This window comes from Megalobrama amblycephala, linkage group LG4 (genome assembly GCF_018812025.1).
Source record: "Megalobrama amblycephala isolate DHTTF-2021 linkage group LG4, ASM1881202v1, whole genome shotgun sequence".
NCBI classification, from domain to species: domain Eukaryota; kingdom Metazoa; phylum Chordata; class Actinopteri; order Cypriniformes; family Xenocyprididae; genus Megalobrama; species Megalobrama amblycephala.
The window spans coordinates 11,376,169-11,395,016 of NC_063047.1; the positions used below are offsets into that span (position 1 = coordinate 11,376,169).

An 18,848-nucleotide genomic window follows, 5' to 3' on the forward strand; every position below is an offset into this window, starting at 1 on the left:
ATTGCCACACACACAGTCAGTGAGATTTGATCGACCGTAGTTGAACTTGGAGGTTCTAGAACTGCCAATGAATAATTTTAAATTTTCCACATTATTGGCCTGTTTGGAATATTAGAGGAATATAAGTTGGAATATTCTATAATTAGACCAAACTTCATGTCTATTTAGGCAGCATGTGTGTGACAGTTACCACAGAACCAGGGTGAGCTGTAATACAGACTCTCTCTCTCTCTCTCTCTCTCTCTCTGCTGTTCTCTCTAAAGTGATCAGTCACTCTTTCACTGTGTTTTGCCTCTTTCATGCTTCTCTCTCTTTGTCTAGACATCTGTTCTGGAAAGTCAGTGAGCAGTGACCACCTTAAAGATGTCTGTGGTAACAGTTTCTTTCCATTACATCATATCTATACCACAAGCAAGTGACATGACATCAACATCATTCACTTAAGTCTTAAAGATATGGTAGCCTATTACAGCAAAACCTCACACAAGTAGTATGTGAGCAAAGAAAACTCATGCTGTATCTTCACAAAACAATTCTACTGTGTTGCATTGTTAATTTTGTTGGCGAATAATTTGTCGTAATTTGTCAATTTTTTCACTGACAAAAACGACGACAACTGAATAAAAATAGTTTTGAATGACAAAAGCTATGAGGAAAAACTATTGACATTTTCGTCAACAATAAAAACAATACAAAAACGTTAGGAAGGGGCGATTTGAGAAGAGATCCAGTCAGAACTGATGTCCTGCGTGGTAGATGCGCAGATTGCGCACATTCGAATCGTAACATGCTGATCTACCCGGTGGGACATAAGTTGGCATACACTTGTTACATGTCTCATAAAACGCTGAAAAACGTGTGGGTGAAGGAGAACAGCAGACACAAGGATAAATCTGAAAAAGCATGATGATGCAAAAGAGCTCAATTCAGTCTGGTTTTCTGTGTGTACACTGAAAGGCGCCTCTCAGACAGTGCACAAGTACTGAATTGAGCTCTCTTTTAAGACTTTCCACGCTTGAACTGACAAAAAAAACAAAATTATGTCAAAATGTCTGTTTAGGCCAGTATTGACGTAAACACAGTCGGTTATGTCTTAAGAGAACGTAAACAGTTGGAAGAATATCGGATATGTATCAGTGTATTGGATCCATGCATTCAGCCTTAAAGTGACAATAGTCTAATTATCTGTTGCTGTACATTATTTATGTTAATCAAACAACAAAAGCAAAACAGAAAATCACTCAATGTTCTTGAGTGAATAACTTTAATAGCTTTAATAAGGATTAATCTATATTTCATTTATACAAATAAATATGTCTACTTGAAAGAATGAAGAATGTTGTATGCAAGTTGTTATAAAGAATGCATATATCATCAATTAAAAAGAAGACCATGTTTTTGTTTCTTAATGAGAAGTGGTTTTATTTCATTTTAAGATAAATAAAGACATGTTATATAGCAGTTAAATCTGTGTCTGTATTGCATGTTGAAACCTTAAAGGTCCCGTTCTTCGTGATTCCATGTTTCAAACTTTAGTTAGTGTGTAATGTTGTTGTTAAGAGCATAAATAAAATCTGTAAAATTTTAAAGCTCAAAGTTCAATGCCAAGCGAGATATTTTATTTAACAGAAGTCGCCTACATCGAACGGCCAGTTTGGACTACATCCCTCTACTTCCTTCTTTAATGACATCACTAAAACAGTTTTTTGACTAACCTCCGCCCACAGGAATACACAAGAGTTGCGTTTGTAGAGTGTGTTCGTCGAAACGCTGTTATTTTTATCCCGCAGTCCAATCACCGGGTCTGATTCCGGCTCAAATTGATAGGGTAAAATTAAAGACATGTTTACAATAACACTGAGCGCGTGCATCTCCACGTTACGGTGACCTTTCCGGGCAAGGTTCGCTAAGCTGCTGTCGAATCACAACACAGGAACCGCTGGCACAATCAGAACTCGTTACGTATTTCTGAAGGAGGGACTTCATAGAACAAGGAAGTCATCAGCCCGTTTTTATGACAGTGGAAACAGCGGTATACAGATAAGTAAATTATGTGAAAAATACTGTGTTTTTTTACACGCCAAACATGAACACATGTTATATTGCACACTATAAACACAATCAAAGCTTCAAAAAAACACGAAAAATGGGACCTTTAATATCATTCATATTAACAGGTTAATAGATTCTTCTCCAGGAGTATATTTTGGAAATTTTAGAGAAATGCTTAATTGATACATTACAATTAAGCTAAAATTCACTCATACATACTCATTGATTTTAGTAACTAAATCTACTGTAGAGTTAGTTGACTTAAATCTTATGATATTTAGTCGACTAAAACTAAAACAAATCAGATGACAAAAATATGACTAAAACTAAATGGTATTTTAGTCAAAAGACTATGACTGAAAATAATCAAAATTTGCTGTCAAAATGAACACTGCTGTGTGGAAACATGGCTCTGTGCAGAAAATAAAGAGATTTATGGGTTAATACTGCGCTGAGTGTTTCTTTTAGTAACGACCATACATTTTTAAATAGTAGTCAGAAGTTGGCCATTGAGAGTTATTACAAACTTGATCGCTTTAAAATTACAAATGGATTTCAAACATTATAAGTGGACATCAGGGAAAACTATTACATGCTACGGTAGTAGAAAATATGGAGCCTTTACACTGTTTAAAGTCTCTGTCCATTAGACTGAGAATAGTTTACATTGAGCTCTGCCACTCAGTGTAGTAAAACGGGAGCGGACAGACTCCCTTGTAACGTTCTCACAGCATTTCTTTGTTGATTTTAGCTGAGGAACCACCCTTACCAAATGTGAGACGTTATTTAAATGTTTGCCTTTGTGCCTTACCAGCGTGATGCCTACTGTTAGCAGCAGCATATACTGTATGCAAACAGAGCAGACAATGAGATGTGTCTGTGATATATTCAACACAGAGAATGGGAAAAGTCTGGTTCTGGTTCTGCTCTGGAAACAGTGATAAGAGATGAGGGTCATACAAGAGATAGTACAAGCACCATAACAGCTCTCTCTGATAACTGCAGTCTGTGTAACGGATGCAGGCATCTCCTGGGGAAAACACTGACAGAAAGAGAGAGATGGACACCTGACGGGGGGAGGGGGGCAAGACGGCAGGAATATGGCAGTGAATAAATATGACAATGAACAGGGCTGAGTCTGACAATTATTTATTTAGCACAGTTAACACATTCATCTAAACCGGATTTATTTTGTTCAGTGTGATTTCTAAAAGACACCAGCGTAAGTGTCTATGTTAAGAACACACACAAACAATGACACTGTTGTGACATGCCAAAACATTATCACGATCAATTATTATTAATGTAATGACAATCATTATAATGAATGAAACAACTTCTGAATGAACATAGCACTAAAATAAAGGGTGTAAAGAACATGCACTGCTCATCTTTGTTTTGTTTTTGGTTCCTCCAGCAGACCATCCTGAGTGCTGTTATCAGTGCTGCTGCTTTGCCTGAGCGAATGTCTGGAGGGAGCGCTCACTGTTTATCACCCTGCTTCCTCTACCACCAACACAGCAGCACTATGGGACTGTGAGACCCAGCATCAAAGACACAGCGCTGGGCGCGGTCAGCCCCGAGATGCAGACGGGGAAATGGAGCATCTGAGAGATAGTGAGATGTATCTGGGTCTCTGATAACTGCAGGCTACCTGATAATTTGACAGAGGTGACACGCAGAAGGCCAGCTGGGTCAAGAGTGCAGGATCCTTCCGGGTTAGATATAAAAAGGCAGTGGGTGTGGATTGTTTTGGAATAGCCGAATCGTTTCTCAGTAAGTGCGTGACTGAGTGTCTCAGAAGAGTTCTGTGTAAACAGACACTCGAGTGAAGTGAAAAATAGTGGTAGACTTACATTCACACTTACGAAAGCAGCCCGATTAAGGGAATTTAGAGCTTTTTTTCTGATGACACTGATGGCTGACATATTTTGGAGAAATATGCATGTTCAAATTGTTGTAAGGGAAGGTGTTTTAAACTAATTTTACTGAATAAAAACAATATTTGAGCAAAGTCTGAAAAAATCTACCTCAGAAAAACGTTTGTTGTTTCAGTTGTGCAAGAATGAAAAATCTGTTTGCTGAGAAGTTTATATCTGATTTCATAGAGACTGGATGGGTTCCAACCAAACATTATCATGCCTTAAATGTAACACTCTGCTCAGGGTTTCAGGGGGAGTCTGGCACAGCAGAAACTGTTTTTTCATCTTACATAGGGGTAAACTGAGCTGTATCAGATTGAAACCAACCTAAGATCTAACTAATAAAATACAGATTTTAATATCCAAGATTAAAATCATTCCAAAATCTATGTCGGTTACAAGCCTAACATATTTTAAACAACCAAAAGGAAGAGACTTTATTTCACTTAAAGGGATAGTTCAACCAAAAAAGAAAATTCTGAAATGAAATTCAATTGGATCTAACTGAACCCATTTGATTTTCACTGTATGAAAAAAAGACATTTTTCAAAATATCTTCTTTTGTCTTTGACAGAAGAAAGGAAGAAAATCATGCAGGTTTGGATGGAATGACATGAGAGTGAGTAAATGTCAAATTTAATTTTTGGTTGAACTATCCCTTTAAGCCAAAGATTAAGACTAGAGGGGAAAAAGTATTTTTAACACAAGGACATTCATGACATTTACAGTTTCAGCAAGCAGTGATCTGTGATCGGGTGACGGTATCACAAAAGAGTAGTGTGCTTTGCCAGCATACTTCTACAGATAAAGGGAAAATATGTGGGAAACGCACACATACATCTCTTATCTGATTTGTCATCCTCAATTAAAATGAGTGTCCTTCTAGCATCAAAAATCAAAACACTGCTAAAAAATGTCCTCCGACACACAAACACACACACACACACACACACACGCACGTATATATCATTATTGGGACATTGCACTACATTACATTAACCCTACCCCTAAACCTACCCATCACAGAAAACTTTCTGAATTTTTACATTTTCATTAAAAAAAATTATGTATAATTTATAAGCTTGTTTCCTTACGGGAAACTTAAAAATTTTCCCACAAGGTCAAAATTTACTGGTATTACTATACTTGTGGGAACATTTGGTCCCCATAACATAAGGAAAACAGGTAAACACACACACACACATAAACAGAAAGACCAAACCAGACAAACCAGCTGCTTAGAATAACTGGGCAAAAGGGTTTAAGATAAACTTAAGATAAAAGTTCTCTTTCAAATTGTAAATGACAAGACTAAGTTTCCTTTTAGTCAAGTAAGCCATTTTGTAAACTCTGACTGGTGAAATCTGAAGGTTAAACTCCAGTAAGCGCACTATGTAGACTTGTTGTGGCTTGTGCTTAAGGGCAAAAAAATGTGTCCTGTCTAAAAACTAAAGAAATAAAGCTCTCCTCACAAGCCTCAGCATAAGACTATCACACACTTGTCCTTTTGTTTGAGGCCTTATGACAAAAACCAATCTAAGTTTAGGGAGATACACTGAGCTATAACCTTATAAAAATACCAGGAACATCAGGTGATTTTCTGGCATACGACTGTTATAAAATTCACATGACCTAAATTGCACCTGGTATAAAATCTCTCCAGCTGTATAACTTTTGACACTATATTCCTCCCTCTGTTTTCCTACAATCTACTGCACAGATTATGTAATACATTTTCATATCTCAGACATAGTAAAATTTGGTCATGGAAAAACTATATCAGGACATGAGGGACAAAAACATGCAGAGGTCATTAAGTTATTCAAATATTTAACTCAACTGTAGTGTCAGTTGCAATGAGAAATCAGTGGTTGTTTTATTAATTTAGCATATGACCAAAAACAACAGCAATGGGACTAAATGGACAATTGAGGTTTTTGATTTTTTTTTTTTACATTTTTTTAATCAAATTCTTTCAAGACCAAATTATTTGAGCAGTGCTATTCACATTAATTTCATAGTTCTTTATTCTTACTGTGTGAAAACAGTTGTCTCATTCATGCCTTTTTATTTTCAATGGAAAAATAATTTGAGAAAAAGCTACTAAAATGAAACATTGCTGTGAGTCTCCTGAGTAATGAAAGAGCAAACTCTGAGCCATACATTTTAATATATGCAACACCAAATTACACCACTTTAAATCACTTGCCGTCAGTTTCATATAAATGTTTGAAGTAATAATAATAATAATAAAAATCTTGCATATTGGCAGACATTCATCACATTAAATAAAGATTAAAGATTACAGATTCCTTGCTTCAGTGCTTCCCATTTATTCAGTTCACTTACTTTTCTATTGACTTGTCACATTATCATCACAAATAATTTAAGGGTCAATAACGCGACATGTCATTTTTTTGTCCAAAGGCCTTAATAATAATAAAAAACAAAGATATGTCATCCAAAGTATGTAGTACAACTAGATCTCTTTTACTGAATCCAAAAGGTTTTAATTATATTTTGCTACATATAAAGATATTTTAAAGATTTTAAATTGTCAAAAGGTCATTCGGTTTAACCATCCAAAGGCCAATACAGCCATTTCATTTGTGATTGAAATATCTTCAAGATCAAAAAACATGAAAAATCCGCACACGAGAATAAAGCCAAAAAAGCTCAAACTAATTATTCTGGCATGATTTTATCACATCATATATCAACATGGTGCAAAATGGTATTAAAATTATGTGTAGAAGTCGTTGCTTTATTATGAGAGAGAATGTCCGGAAAAATGAATGTCATTGATGTCATTCGGAGTAACCAATATAAAGGAACCATTTTGGATCAAGTCATGTGTTCAATATCATGTGACAGGATGGGAGATCATTCAGACACCTGCAAAGAACCACATGGTTGTGAATTAAAGTAACTAAATCTCTCTTAAACTATTTGAAAAATTCATGTTTTCACTTGCTCATACACATGTCCCGAAACATCAGGTCATTCAGTACAACCGCTCTTAAACATGGAAAATGTTGTAATATTTTAAAAACTTGTTCTAAATATAAAATGTTTTGATTGTCCTTTTGCTAGCTTGATATCAGCCTGTTAGCATTGTTTGAAAATATCATCATCTGGTATAACCGAAAGTGTCATTCGGTAAAACCGAAATTTTGGTTAAACTGAATGGCATTTTTGGTGAAAATTTTTGTCCATCTTGTAAAAAATGACTAAAGGAGTGCTAATGGATTATAAAAACCACATAATCTCATTGTTAACACTTAATAAAATTTCAAAATTAATTATATCTCCATTATGTTTTTTACACTTTTAAAAACCTTATTCGTCAATGACCCATACATATATTTTTTTTAAATATTAATTACACCACTGCACACACACACACACACACACACACACACACACACACACATATACATAAATACTCCAAAGAATACCATATATTACCATAGATAATACATGTCCAAAAACCGACAACAGCTCATATCACTGCACTTGCAGGTCATTCCATTCAAACACATACTGTAATAGGAATGGCATCCATGCTGTGATTCCATCAGCCACCAACAGAGTTAAGAAACCACTCGGCTTCCATACGGAGCAATACAGACATTGGCGCACATGCACCCATCTTTACACGCTCAGTTACACATGAATGTATACACATGCGTGCACACAAACAAAAGCTGAGCATAGACAGGTGCTGTATAAAATGACACATGTGGCCCACTCCACTAGTTCTGTTAATAGATGAATACTGCAGCCCACCACAGAGAGATATGAATCCTACAGCAGCCAAAATTAAAGGTATAAATCTGCATGACCATAAAAACAGAAAAGACTTAAAGATGAGTTCGTATGGGAAATACTTAAATGGAAAGAGAGTGAGAGACGTTCTCTCACAGTGAAGCCTCAGTTTGTGTGATTCTGACCCAGCACAAACTGCCATGACCTACTTTTTCTGTCTCTCTGTCTATCTCTCTGGTGTAAAATCCATTAGAGGCGGGTCTAACAGTCTGTACAGTACAAGCACCTCTGGCAAACCGTCTCCTGCTCTTTTTTGAATACATGTACTGAACCATAATGCAGGGTTTTATTGGAAAAATCAAACTAAGATGCAGAGTGGAGCTTGCCTTGATGGTGCCAGTGAGAAAGCTTGAGCAGGCTTTATTTTGCTAAAGCTCATTTCCACCACCTACCTTAGATTTTCATAATAAATGCAAGGTAAATGAAAAACTATAAATAGTGGATACTACCCTAATTTTAAATACTACCTGAAATAAAACAGACAAAAATAAATAGAACAGACATGTTAATAGTCATCAAACACTCTTCACATGGTGGAACAACCTGACCTGTGTGGGTGAAGACATCCCACAGTGATCTAGTGTTATTGATACTGATATCAGAGATGAAGCCACAATGACTGGTAGAAAATAGCAGAGGGCCTCTTCATCCTCTTACAAATGTACCTTTTGTGTATTCTTGTTTACCGTGATTGTGATTCCTGTATAATACAGTTATAATCATATTGTTACCAAATATTTCTATTTCAAATAAATGCTGTTCTGTCTATTCATTAAAGTATCCTGAAATATATATCATGGTTTCGACAAAAATATTAAGCAAGTTTTCAACATTGAAAATAAAAAGGTAATAAATACTGGATCTTAAAACAATTTTTGAAACTACACTGTTAAGTAAATTTGAAATCAGTATAATAAAAAAGCAAATATGAAAATGCACAATGACAACGACCTTGCCATGAGGTTCACTGAGCAACACATCACCCCAGCTGCCTTCACTCTTTCTGCTGCTCCCTTTATTCTCCATCCATCTTGTTCTTGTTACTCTGTCCTCAGCTCCCCTCTGTTTTGTTTCTCTTTCTGCTCTTACTTCTTTTCTTTCGCTCTCGCCCACACATATCTCTCATTCACTCTCTCCACTGAACTCTGCATTTTTCTTTTTTTAATCATATCTTTTGCTGCAAAGCTTTCAGTTTTCCCTCAACCCCACCTCTCTGTGATAACAGCCTCTCTCCAGCTATCATTGTCCTTCGATTCACCTCTACCTCACGGCTATGTCTCCCTCCCTCTCTCACTGTCCTCGGATTCCTTTCAGCCTTTAGGGAATTGCAGTCACCTCCATAAATCTCTCCATTTTGACTCTAGAGCACAACAAGCGTGGGGCCTGTGTGGTCAAAAGCAGTTCCAACGAGATGATAATGATAATTTTACATTTTCTGCAGAACATCAGAGTAATGAGTTCAATTCAGCTATAAGTTCAACTATAAGTAGCTCTACAGAAGACAACAGTGTTGTTATTCACGTTGAGTCAGTTCAATAACAGTGTCGATGTTGCAAAAATCGTCAATTATGAAACAAAAGCCGCTTTTCCACCGTTCTCGTTGCTTAACCGTTCCATTCTGTGCCGATCCGGCACAGCCATTACGGATATGGTTTCATTTTCCATGGCGGGGCTGGTAATAGAGCTCTTTAGAACGCAATACAAATGCATCAGTTGTTGCATTGGTAACGCAAGAGTTTACAGCCGGTATGAGATATAAATAGCTGTAAATAAAATTCTGGGCCAAAAACTGTTTGTAATTGTGCCGTGCCAAACCAAGCTCAAGTGAAAAATAACTGGAACCATTCCTTATTTTAAAAACCGTTCGGCCAACAGGGGGAAAGTTGCTAAAGTTGAATCCGTTATAAAGGAGCTCTGCAGAAAACTTCTCAACAAGCCATATACATTTAGATATTATTCATGTCTGGATCATAATGAGGAGGGCAGCCATACTACACTGCACCATCAAGCAGAAAGTTCTCTCTGTCCTTTCCCCCTTAGCACTGGGCAGGGACTATGAGTGTATGTGTACTGTACACATGCATGTGCGTGTCTGAGGAACAAAAGGAGAGAGAGAATATCGGGGTTGTGCATTATTGATAAAACCATGAAGCAGAATGTCAAGGCCTCAGGGTGTGGGGAGAGAGCAGGGCGAGAAAGAGAAAAAATAGCCTGTTAGACAAAAAGCCACTGATGTCTTAGAAATTGTTTGGCATCCTTCTGGTCATGTGCCTTGATGCCATTTCATTGGGTGTTTTAGAAAAGATCCTTTTTTGTTTGCTTTTGTTTTTGAAAGCACATGTAACAAATTTAAAAAAAGTATATTGGCACACTGGTATTTCTTTCTCCTGTCTTAAAAAGGCATTGATTAAAACAACAGCAGCGTTTCGATTAAACATATATTTATCAGACAAACTGCACAATAAACTATTGGGTTAGGTGTTTGTTCATAATTTAAATGTAAAGTATTTATACAGACATATATGCCATTCTTTTGAACTTTCTATTCATCAAAGAATTCTAAAAAAAAAAAAAAAATATATATATATATATATATATATATATATATATATATATATATATATATATCATGGTTTAAACAAAAATATTAAGCAGCACTTAATATTTTTGATAATAATAAATATTTCTTGACCACCAAATCAGCATATTAGAATGATTTCTGAAGGATCATGTGACACTGAAGACTGGAGTAATGATGCTGACAAATTTTTTTTTTTAAATCCCCAAACTTTTTAATTGTACTTGTATATTATATTGCATTTCTATTTAAAGTATTCTGAGTAGCCAAGAGTATGTGCAACTATATGATGAGTGAGTGACGTAATGCACTGAGACAGGCAACAGACGTTACACAAACAAATGACAAATGCTGAGAAAGCAGACAGAGCAAAACTGTCTCTGCCTCAACTTTGGGTTGAGTTCCACAGCATTAGGCTGACCGTATGGATAAATTCAGTTTGAGCTGCTCTTAGATTTTTGTGACTAGACATTTTTAGCAGGAATAGGCTATACTAAACAACATTACACAACGCCTTTAAACAGTGGAAAATCCCAGCCAAACTCATCATGATGAGTAACGTTAGATGGAGAGGTGCAGAGGAGTATTTGTATCAGTGTTTCTGTAACTAAGAAAATCAAGAGGAACTATAGCTGTGTAATTCAAATACACTCATATCTCAGAGACACTTCTGCTTTTCCTCATACTGCATGAATGTTATTTCAAACTATTAAACCCTTTTAGAGAGTAGGATGTGTGTGCTTCTGTGTTTGTGGATGTGTGAGGAACTAATGGAAGATGAGGATCAGGCAAAACTACCTTTCATATTCCTCAGGGATGAATAGGATTACCAACACTAAATCTGAGCACATCCGTAAAAGTCTTCTATCTGGTTTCCGTGAAAATCTCTTTAAGAAATACAAGATCAAAGTGGAATAATCCTCATGGTCATCATTTTACTTACTTTACAATCATGAATCTTTCATTTTGACAGTGACTTTGATGTCTGTGTGTATCAGTATTAAAAGCTGAAATTCATCATGACCAAGCTAAAATCCACAAATTAAATCCAATAGATAAAAATGGCTGTCCAGAGATCAGTGCAGCAGACTGGATTTCACCATGCATTCACACTTTACATAGACAGCACTTAAACTGTATTTGTATATCAGCGAAAAAATATTTTAATAATCAAGGCAAGAATGATGCTAATTCAATCCATGATGTAAGCTGCAAGTGTGAATATGTCACTTGTTTTCTTAAAAGCCCGCTGAAGTGTCTTGGAACGCGCAGCATTAGTCAATGTGTTGACGTGATTTCAACTGAAACAGGAAGACAGGGCGATATATATCGAACAGCCCTGCCCCTTTTTTTAAAATAGCCAATAGCGTTTCGTTAATATCACAGCTCACATCTTTAAATGGGTCCGTTACCTTTCGTGGTCTGAGCCGACTTGCGGATATGATCCGCTCTGTACTCTCGTGTCCCTGGGCCAGAGCACTGTTCACATTATACTAACGAGAAAAATGACTTCATTCGCGTCAATGGAAAGCATATTTACACTGTCTGAATCATTCCCTATACTCTATACATTGCACTATGTGCCATTCACCATGTAGAAACTAGTAAATGTGTGAAAAAATGACTTCAGCCGCAGCTTCAGTGTCTGTTGATAGTGTAGGAGAGGCGGGACTTCAGATTCTAAAGAGCATTTGATTGGACAGAAGATTTGATGAGAAGCTGAAGTGCGATGTGATGTCATGAAAATCCGTGATTCATTATAGCGGAAGAGAGAGACTTTAATTTTTGAATGCTTATATCTCCTAAATGCGAATTTTGTCATTGTTTTGGAACACACCAGCTTATTCATAACATTGAGGCTAACATATTCATACTAAAAGCTAAAAAAATGTTGATTTCAGGGAGACTTTAAGGGAATCATTTTACCTGATGTGAACCTTAAAATCTTTTTACATCTTTCGCTGATGTAATGTAATGTAGCCAGGCAGATTTAGTTATAGTAAATAATACAATTAAAGCGACAGTTTGCCCCCAAAATAAAAAGTCTGTAGTCATTCTCATGTCTTTTCAAACCTGTATGACATAGTAACATATTAGTAGTAGTAACTTAGTAACATAGTAACACATTTTTCTGTTTGTTTGTTTTTTTGTTTTGTTTTGTTTTTGTCCATACAATGGAAGTCAATGATAACCAAAACTGTTTGAATACCAACATTTTTCAAAGTGCCGTCTTTTGCAGAAGTAAGAAAGTCATACAGGTTTGGAACTTACATTTTTTACCACAATACACTTTTTATAGAGGGTATGCATTGACGTCACTTTCCTGCCGGAACACGGCCCCTCAGCCAGAATGAGTGGCAAAAGAGCCTGCTGCATGACTGGATTTAATAAGGGAAACTGCGAAAAATGCGAGTAAAACGTGAGTAAAACAAACAACTTAACTAGAGGTTGGACTCGACACTAGTGTACCTGGTGTTACAACTTATCAATGATCCAGTTATCCATGGATATTGACATGCAGCCAGGAATAATGTTTCCTTTTATTTATTTGTGCCTGATTTCGACGCTGGGGAAATACATAAAGCAAATTTGCCTGTGAACACTTTAAATAAAGACAACATAGTAGGGGTGTAACGATACGCTCAGGTCACGATACGATACGTATCTCGATACGGAGTTCACGATACGATACGTATCACGATATTTTGAACAAAATGAAACTGAAATTCAAACAAGATTTATTAAAAAAAACATTAACAAATTTCAATAATTGTCCTTGTTGTACACACAAGATCACATTTCAATTAAATAAATAAATATAAAATTTTAATAAAAACCTTCTGTATTCAAATTAACAGTTGAATAGGGCTGTCTGTCACTAAAATTTTTTTTTAAAATTTAACATGAACTTAGAATTATGAATAGGGGCCGTTCACATATCGCGTCTAAAAACGCGTGGAAGGCGCGGCCGCACCGCTTCTCCTTTTTTCCAAAGCGCTTGCGCTCCCGTGGCGTCGGTCGTTGCTATGCAACCTTGAACTGGGCTCTCCAAGAGGATCAGAGGAACAAGAGGATGTTTCTGCAAAGGATAAATGATTTCTAGCCCTTGCATTAGTTTTACTACGTGATATATTGATGGAGATAAGATATAAAAACCACCATGTACAGCTATGATCAGCTGTTCGGCTGAGCTTTTGATGTTTTGTTACGGAAAGGCCATAGCTGATCGGTTGATTCTTGTCACACGACCTGCGGTGCGCTTGCGGCATTCTGAGAAGTTGAGAATAGGCCTTTTTCACAAGAATCGGAAATCACGTGACGCAGGGTAAAGTTAGTTCCGCTATGCGTCTAGATTGATATGCTCTTTTCTCAAATATCGCTTCTTACCTTTTCTGTTTTGTCTGTTTTCCAAGTCGCTTTTGTATAATCTACAAATAAATTATTTTCTACTGGTTTGTAGCTTGTACGGCCGCTCAGACCGTTGCTCGAATTTACCGGCAGGTGGATTTATTACGAGCTGTCATACAGTAAAGGCTACGCAGCTACTCATTCAGCAATTTCCCAGATCGTATTACGTACGACGAACATTATTTATATAATTTATTCATTAAAAAAATAATAACTGCCAATATATACTTTAATGGGGGATATAAAATCGAGATACATAATATTGTCGTGAGTTTAATATGTTTTAAAAATATATCGCATGTAATCTCATATGGCATCACATCCCACATTCATAATTAATTTACATAATTAATGTATACATAATTAATTTACAACACCACACTGTACACAACTATCAGTCTTTGCATTAATGTTGCAACAGCACAATAATACTGCGCATAATACACACTTTAAGATGATGACGACAGGAAAATGAGTGAGAGACTGAAGTGTTTATATCCAGAAATATCAGGGTGCGAGCAGTCCTGTTTCATGAATCAGAGGATCTTGCGTGATAAAGGAGCTTCCAGCTGATCATTTCCCCAGCACGTCGCTAAAAGCACTCTATACATCCCAATGTGCACACTATCCACCCTAAATAGCACTGAATATTACACATAGACTACAATTTAGGATGGATAGTATGCACTTTGAGACGCAGACACCGTCTTTACAGCACATGGAGCGCGATAATGCACAGCCGCGCCAAACAGGCACGAAGAATATAACCAGTTTAACCGCCATCACTTCAAATTATTTATTAAATTTAGCTCTTAATGAGAGCTCTGTAGTCTCACCAATAATTTACCAAGAACGTTAAAACATTTTCCATGACATTTAATTCGTAAAACGACTTTGATTTCCGAGCTGGTTCTGATCGAGGCTATCTATCACTGTAACCGGAAAAACTTTTACACTGCGTGGATCGTTCCGGAAGCCAAAAACCCGGAAGTGTGAAATTGGCCTATTGCATGCGCGTCGCGACCGCGTTGATCCCATTATGAGCGCGCCTGCCGCGCGGCTACATTTGAAAATAATAACTGACTTGCACGCGCAAAAGACGCAATATGTGAACGGCGCCACAGAACTTAAAGCAAAGCATTGCAAGCGTCTTTTGCTTTTCTGTGAGCACAGCTGTTGCTGTGCACTGCGGTGAAAGAAAGCCACGACTTTTCTCACGCGACCATGCAAGAGACTGACATGAGAAACGTTTAAACCTGCTTGCAAGATTCAATGTGTGCCCGAAACACTTACTGAACTAGAGAGCTGATTGAGACACACCATCTACGATAAATCGTTACACCCCTAATACTTATAGTAATTTAAAAATGTGGTAGCATTGGATCTGGACAGGAAGGATAACTCTGGGAGTTGGAAGGGGTGTGTCGCGATTCTGCCTTCTCAAATCGCGATACAGGTTCGTGGACCTGCGTATCGCGATTTCGATTTCATATCGCATATCGTTACAGCCCTACAACATAGGTAGGTCCAAATCCGGGTGATCACTTATATTATTGTTATATATGTCATCCAGTCCTAAAGCTTGAATAGTTTTTGTCAGTGTTTATTTAAAAACACCCAATTGCACAGAATGATATAAATAGTTATAATTGTAAATATTTAATTGATTAGTTGTCAATATAATATATAACAATACAATATATAGGGTATGATTTTACCCCAAAGTTTAACATATTGAAAAATGATAACTGCAAATGCACGTTTCGCTGCCTGCAGTCCTGTTGTTTCTGTCAATTGCAGCGATCCATTTGTTTCTCTTTTCTTTAGGTTTCAGCAGTCTGTAAAAATATACCTCAGTTTTCTTGACATATCTATTTGTACAGTCAATCGCAAAGCTCTTTCCCGTTTTGAATGTGTTTTGTGTGTTTTCAGCGTGCCATTCACGCTGAAAACCAGTGCTGCCACTCAGTCTTTTTGCCACTCAGTTGACGTAACTGCAGTCACTCCGGCCGACGGTGATGTCACGTGCATACCCTCTATAGAGATGCACCAATATTACAATTCTGCCTGATACCAGTAAGCCAATAATCACTCATATTATGGCCGATAACTGAGAAATAGCCAAAATTATTAACATCTATAATATTGTTTTAAAAACATAGAGGATTACATTTAACAGTGTTATTAAAGATCATCTTTAAGTAAGTGCTACATGATGTGAAAATGTAAAACTAAATGCAAAAACTGATGAAAATGAGCATGCACAGTTAAATATCAGCAATATCATCAGATAATGGATATATTGTGCATCCCCACTTTTTGAGTTTAACTGACTTGTTTTAGTGTATCTGTAATCACACTAAATCAGCAAAGTACAACAGCAAATATCATGATGAAAAGCAAAAACAAAAAATGCACTGAAACAATGAAACAACAAGCTTTTTATATATATGAGGAAGTCTGAATGCACATGTGTGGAAGTGTACTTTACCTAAACAACAGTCATAAGTGGCTGCATGACACATCTCAACTGTCACAAAAGTGAACTGTAAATTAATCACAACAAAGTTTTGTCAGAACTTGCCTGTCAGGGACCAACGCCTGTGAGAAATCATAGAATTTCAAAGGGCAGGTGATATAATAAAGAAGACAAGAAGAGAGAGTGTTTGATCTGATGAATTCCGCTGAGTGCTCCAGTATGTCCTCAAGCTTCAGGGTGATGCAATGTTTGGACTTGCTGCCCGTCACTGAATCCACCCTGTCTCTGCAGGACAAAGCCAGTTGCTCTGTTCGGCAACATGGTTCATGAGATAAGATGACTAGCAGCTGTGTTAGACGATCCAGACAAGGTCAAGCATTAAATGGGACAAATCAAAAGCGTCTTTACTGCCAGACACCAGATAAATCACTTTGTCTATACTTTAATATTAGGCTTACATTCAGAAAAAAAAAATGCTAACAAACTGTATGGAATGAATTCCTGATGTAACAGCACCTGACATCCACTGTTTCTTCACCCTGCCTGAACTTATGCTGATGCTAGCAGTTCACGCTTGGGGAAAAAAGGTGCTTACGCGCTCACAAGGGCTGACTGTTTCTATGATGGACCAACACTAGATCAACAACCACTTCATTTTATATGTAAGCTGAGCATGTTGAACATTGATCTTTGGCATGATATATCTGGTGACAGTTTTAAGTGATGAAATTAAGAGGGACTTTTAGAGGGAAATAACCACCACAGTAAATGGGACACAGTCAAATAATTAGTCAAACTAAGTCCCTGTGCTTGTGGGAAACTGCAGATTTTGCTCTGTTGTCTCCCCAAACATTCTAATATCAAAATAATTGGATGAGAGCAGATTATCATGACTGGCAAAAGCACAATGCAAACTGAAGGAGAATCTTTTTGAGAAACAGCAATATTTTTCGTCCGGTTGTGACGGAGAAGCTAAATCAAATAACAAGGACATGTTCATCAGTCACTCTCTGCTAATCTTGCCAAACATCAGGACTTTATCCTATAAGCAATTATATCACATAAATCCCCTAGTGTGCTTGTTATTCTTAATGAAAAATTATCAAGTTACCAAACTTCATACTGATAGCAGACTCAATAACACAGACAAGGATCCAATATCTCCAATCCTAAAGAAACAACCTTTCACCCTCAAGAAACACGTAGGTGAGATATGCCATGGACCGCCAACATGCTACATAACCATGGTGCAAGGGAAATGTGCAGACTTAGATGTCACACCAAAATAAATGAATGACACACTCTCTGACCTTTCATCCTACACACACAAACACAAAGATCCACTCACAAGACCATTTTGGATGAATATATTCAATAAGGTCAGAGGTATTCAACAGTTTGGGGCGAAACCTCCTGCTTACATTTTCTCACAAAAGGTGTTTTCACTCAATATGGGTCAAAACCATCAGAAAATTATAATTATTACAACTAGAAATATTTACAAACTGAACTGAGATGGTTTCAAACTAATTTTCTTTACTAATTGTGAGGGGTTTGAAACATGACAAAAAATAAAGGCACAATTACTTAAAATAATAAAAAAAAACAATAAAACCTGCCTTGTGTGACCTTAATTAATTCACAGCAAGTACTGAAACAGGCGCTTCATAATGAAGGCTGGCTTCTATTTTGCATGACTTTTAAATGTTTTCATAAATGTCTATTCTATTTCTATTGGATACAGGGAGGGACTATACACTATACACTATACCCTGTTTACACCTGGTATTATGATGCATATTGGTTGATAGGATCACAAGTAGACGAGGGAGACACTTTACACCTGGTGTTTTAATCCATCTCTTTTGTCCACTTTCAACCACTTCTGTCCTGATTTCTATGGGCGGGTAAATCTATGGGCTTTTTCAGATCTTTCTATCGATCTTTCTATCTAATGGACAAAATACCTGTGGCCTGTTGCACAAACTCGGTTTCAGTTTCTACCCAGTTAAGTTCAAGATTAGTTTGAGCAAACTCTGGCTTTTCAGGCTTATGAAGCTGGATTGGTTTTTAGCGGGTTTCATATGTTAACTTGCGCTACATGGCTAGACCAAAACTCGACCAATCAGGTGTGAGTAGTGACCTGTATCTGATGCAATAAAGCCACTCCCCCTGTATTTCTTGCTCCAAATTAAATCAGTTTATAGTAAGCAATTTTGTCTCTAAAATATTTGCATCTTTTGCTGTTAATTATTTATGTTTATATTATATGAATTAATTATGTATAATTCATATAATAGTATATTCATATAATTATTATATTAATTGACAATTAATATTAAACTTCGCTTTTAAATTTATATAAATATAATACATGCATCAATATATAAAACTTTTAAACAAATTAAGCTTATGTGTATTCATTTGAGCTCTTTGTGAAACTAATATAAATTATTATATTATAAATTATTAGGCATATTTCTTTGATTCACATGCATTGATATAGTCAGATATTTTCTTTCAGCTGCCTTCTCAAACTTTCACTGCAGCAGCAGTGTTTATTCCTGCTTTTTAAATGCAT

At 36.6% G+C, this 18,848-nt stretch overlaps 1 protein-coding gene across 2 annotated transcripts in view; it reads right to left on the reverse strand.

Moving 5' to 3' along the window:
- gas2l1 (growth arrest-specific 2 like 1) overlaps positions 1 to 18,848 on the reverse strand; it is a 40,630-nt gene that overhangs the window by 19,206 nt on the left and 2,576 nt on the right. Inside the window, exon 1 of one of the 2 annotated variants that reach the window (XM_048187508.1) lies at positions 8,754 to 9,268. The exons of the other annotated variant lie outside the window; for it this stretch is intronic. Coding sequence (XP_048043465.1) covers positions 8,754 to 8,828 — 75 coding nt within the window. The 5' untranslated portion in view covers positions 8,829 to 9,268. Of the gene's footprint in view, positions 1 to 8,753; positions 9,269 to 18,848 lie in introns of those variants that run through there. 2 annotated transcript variants of the gene reach the window in all.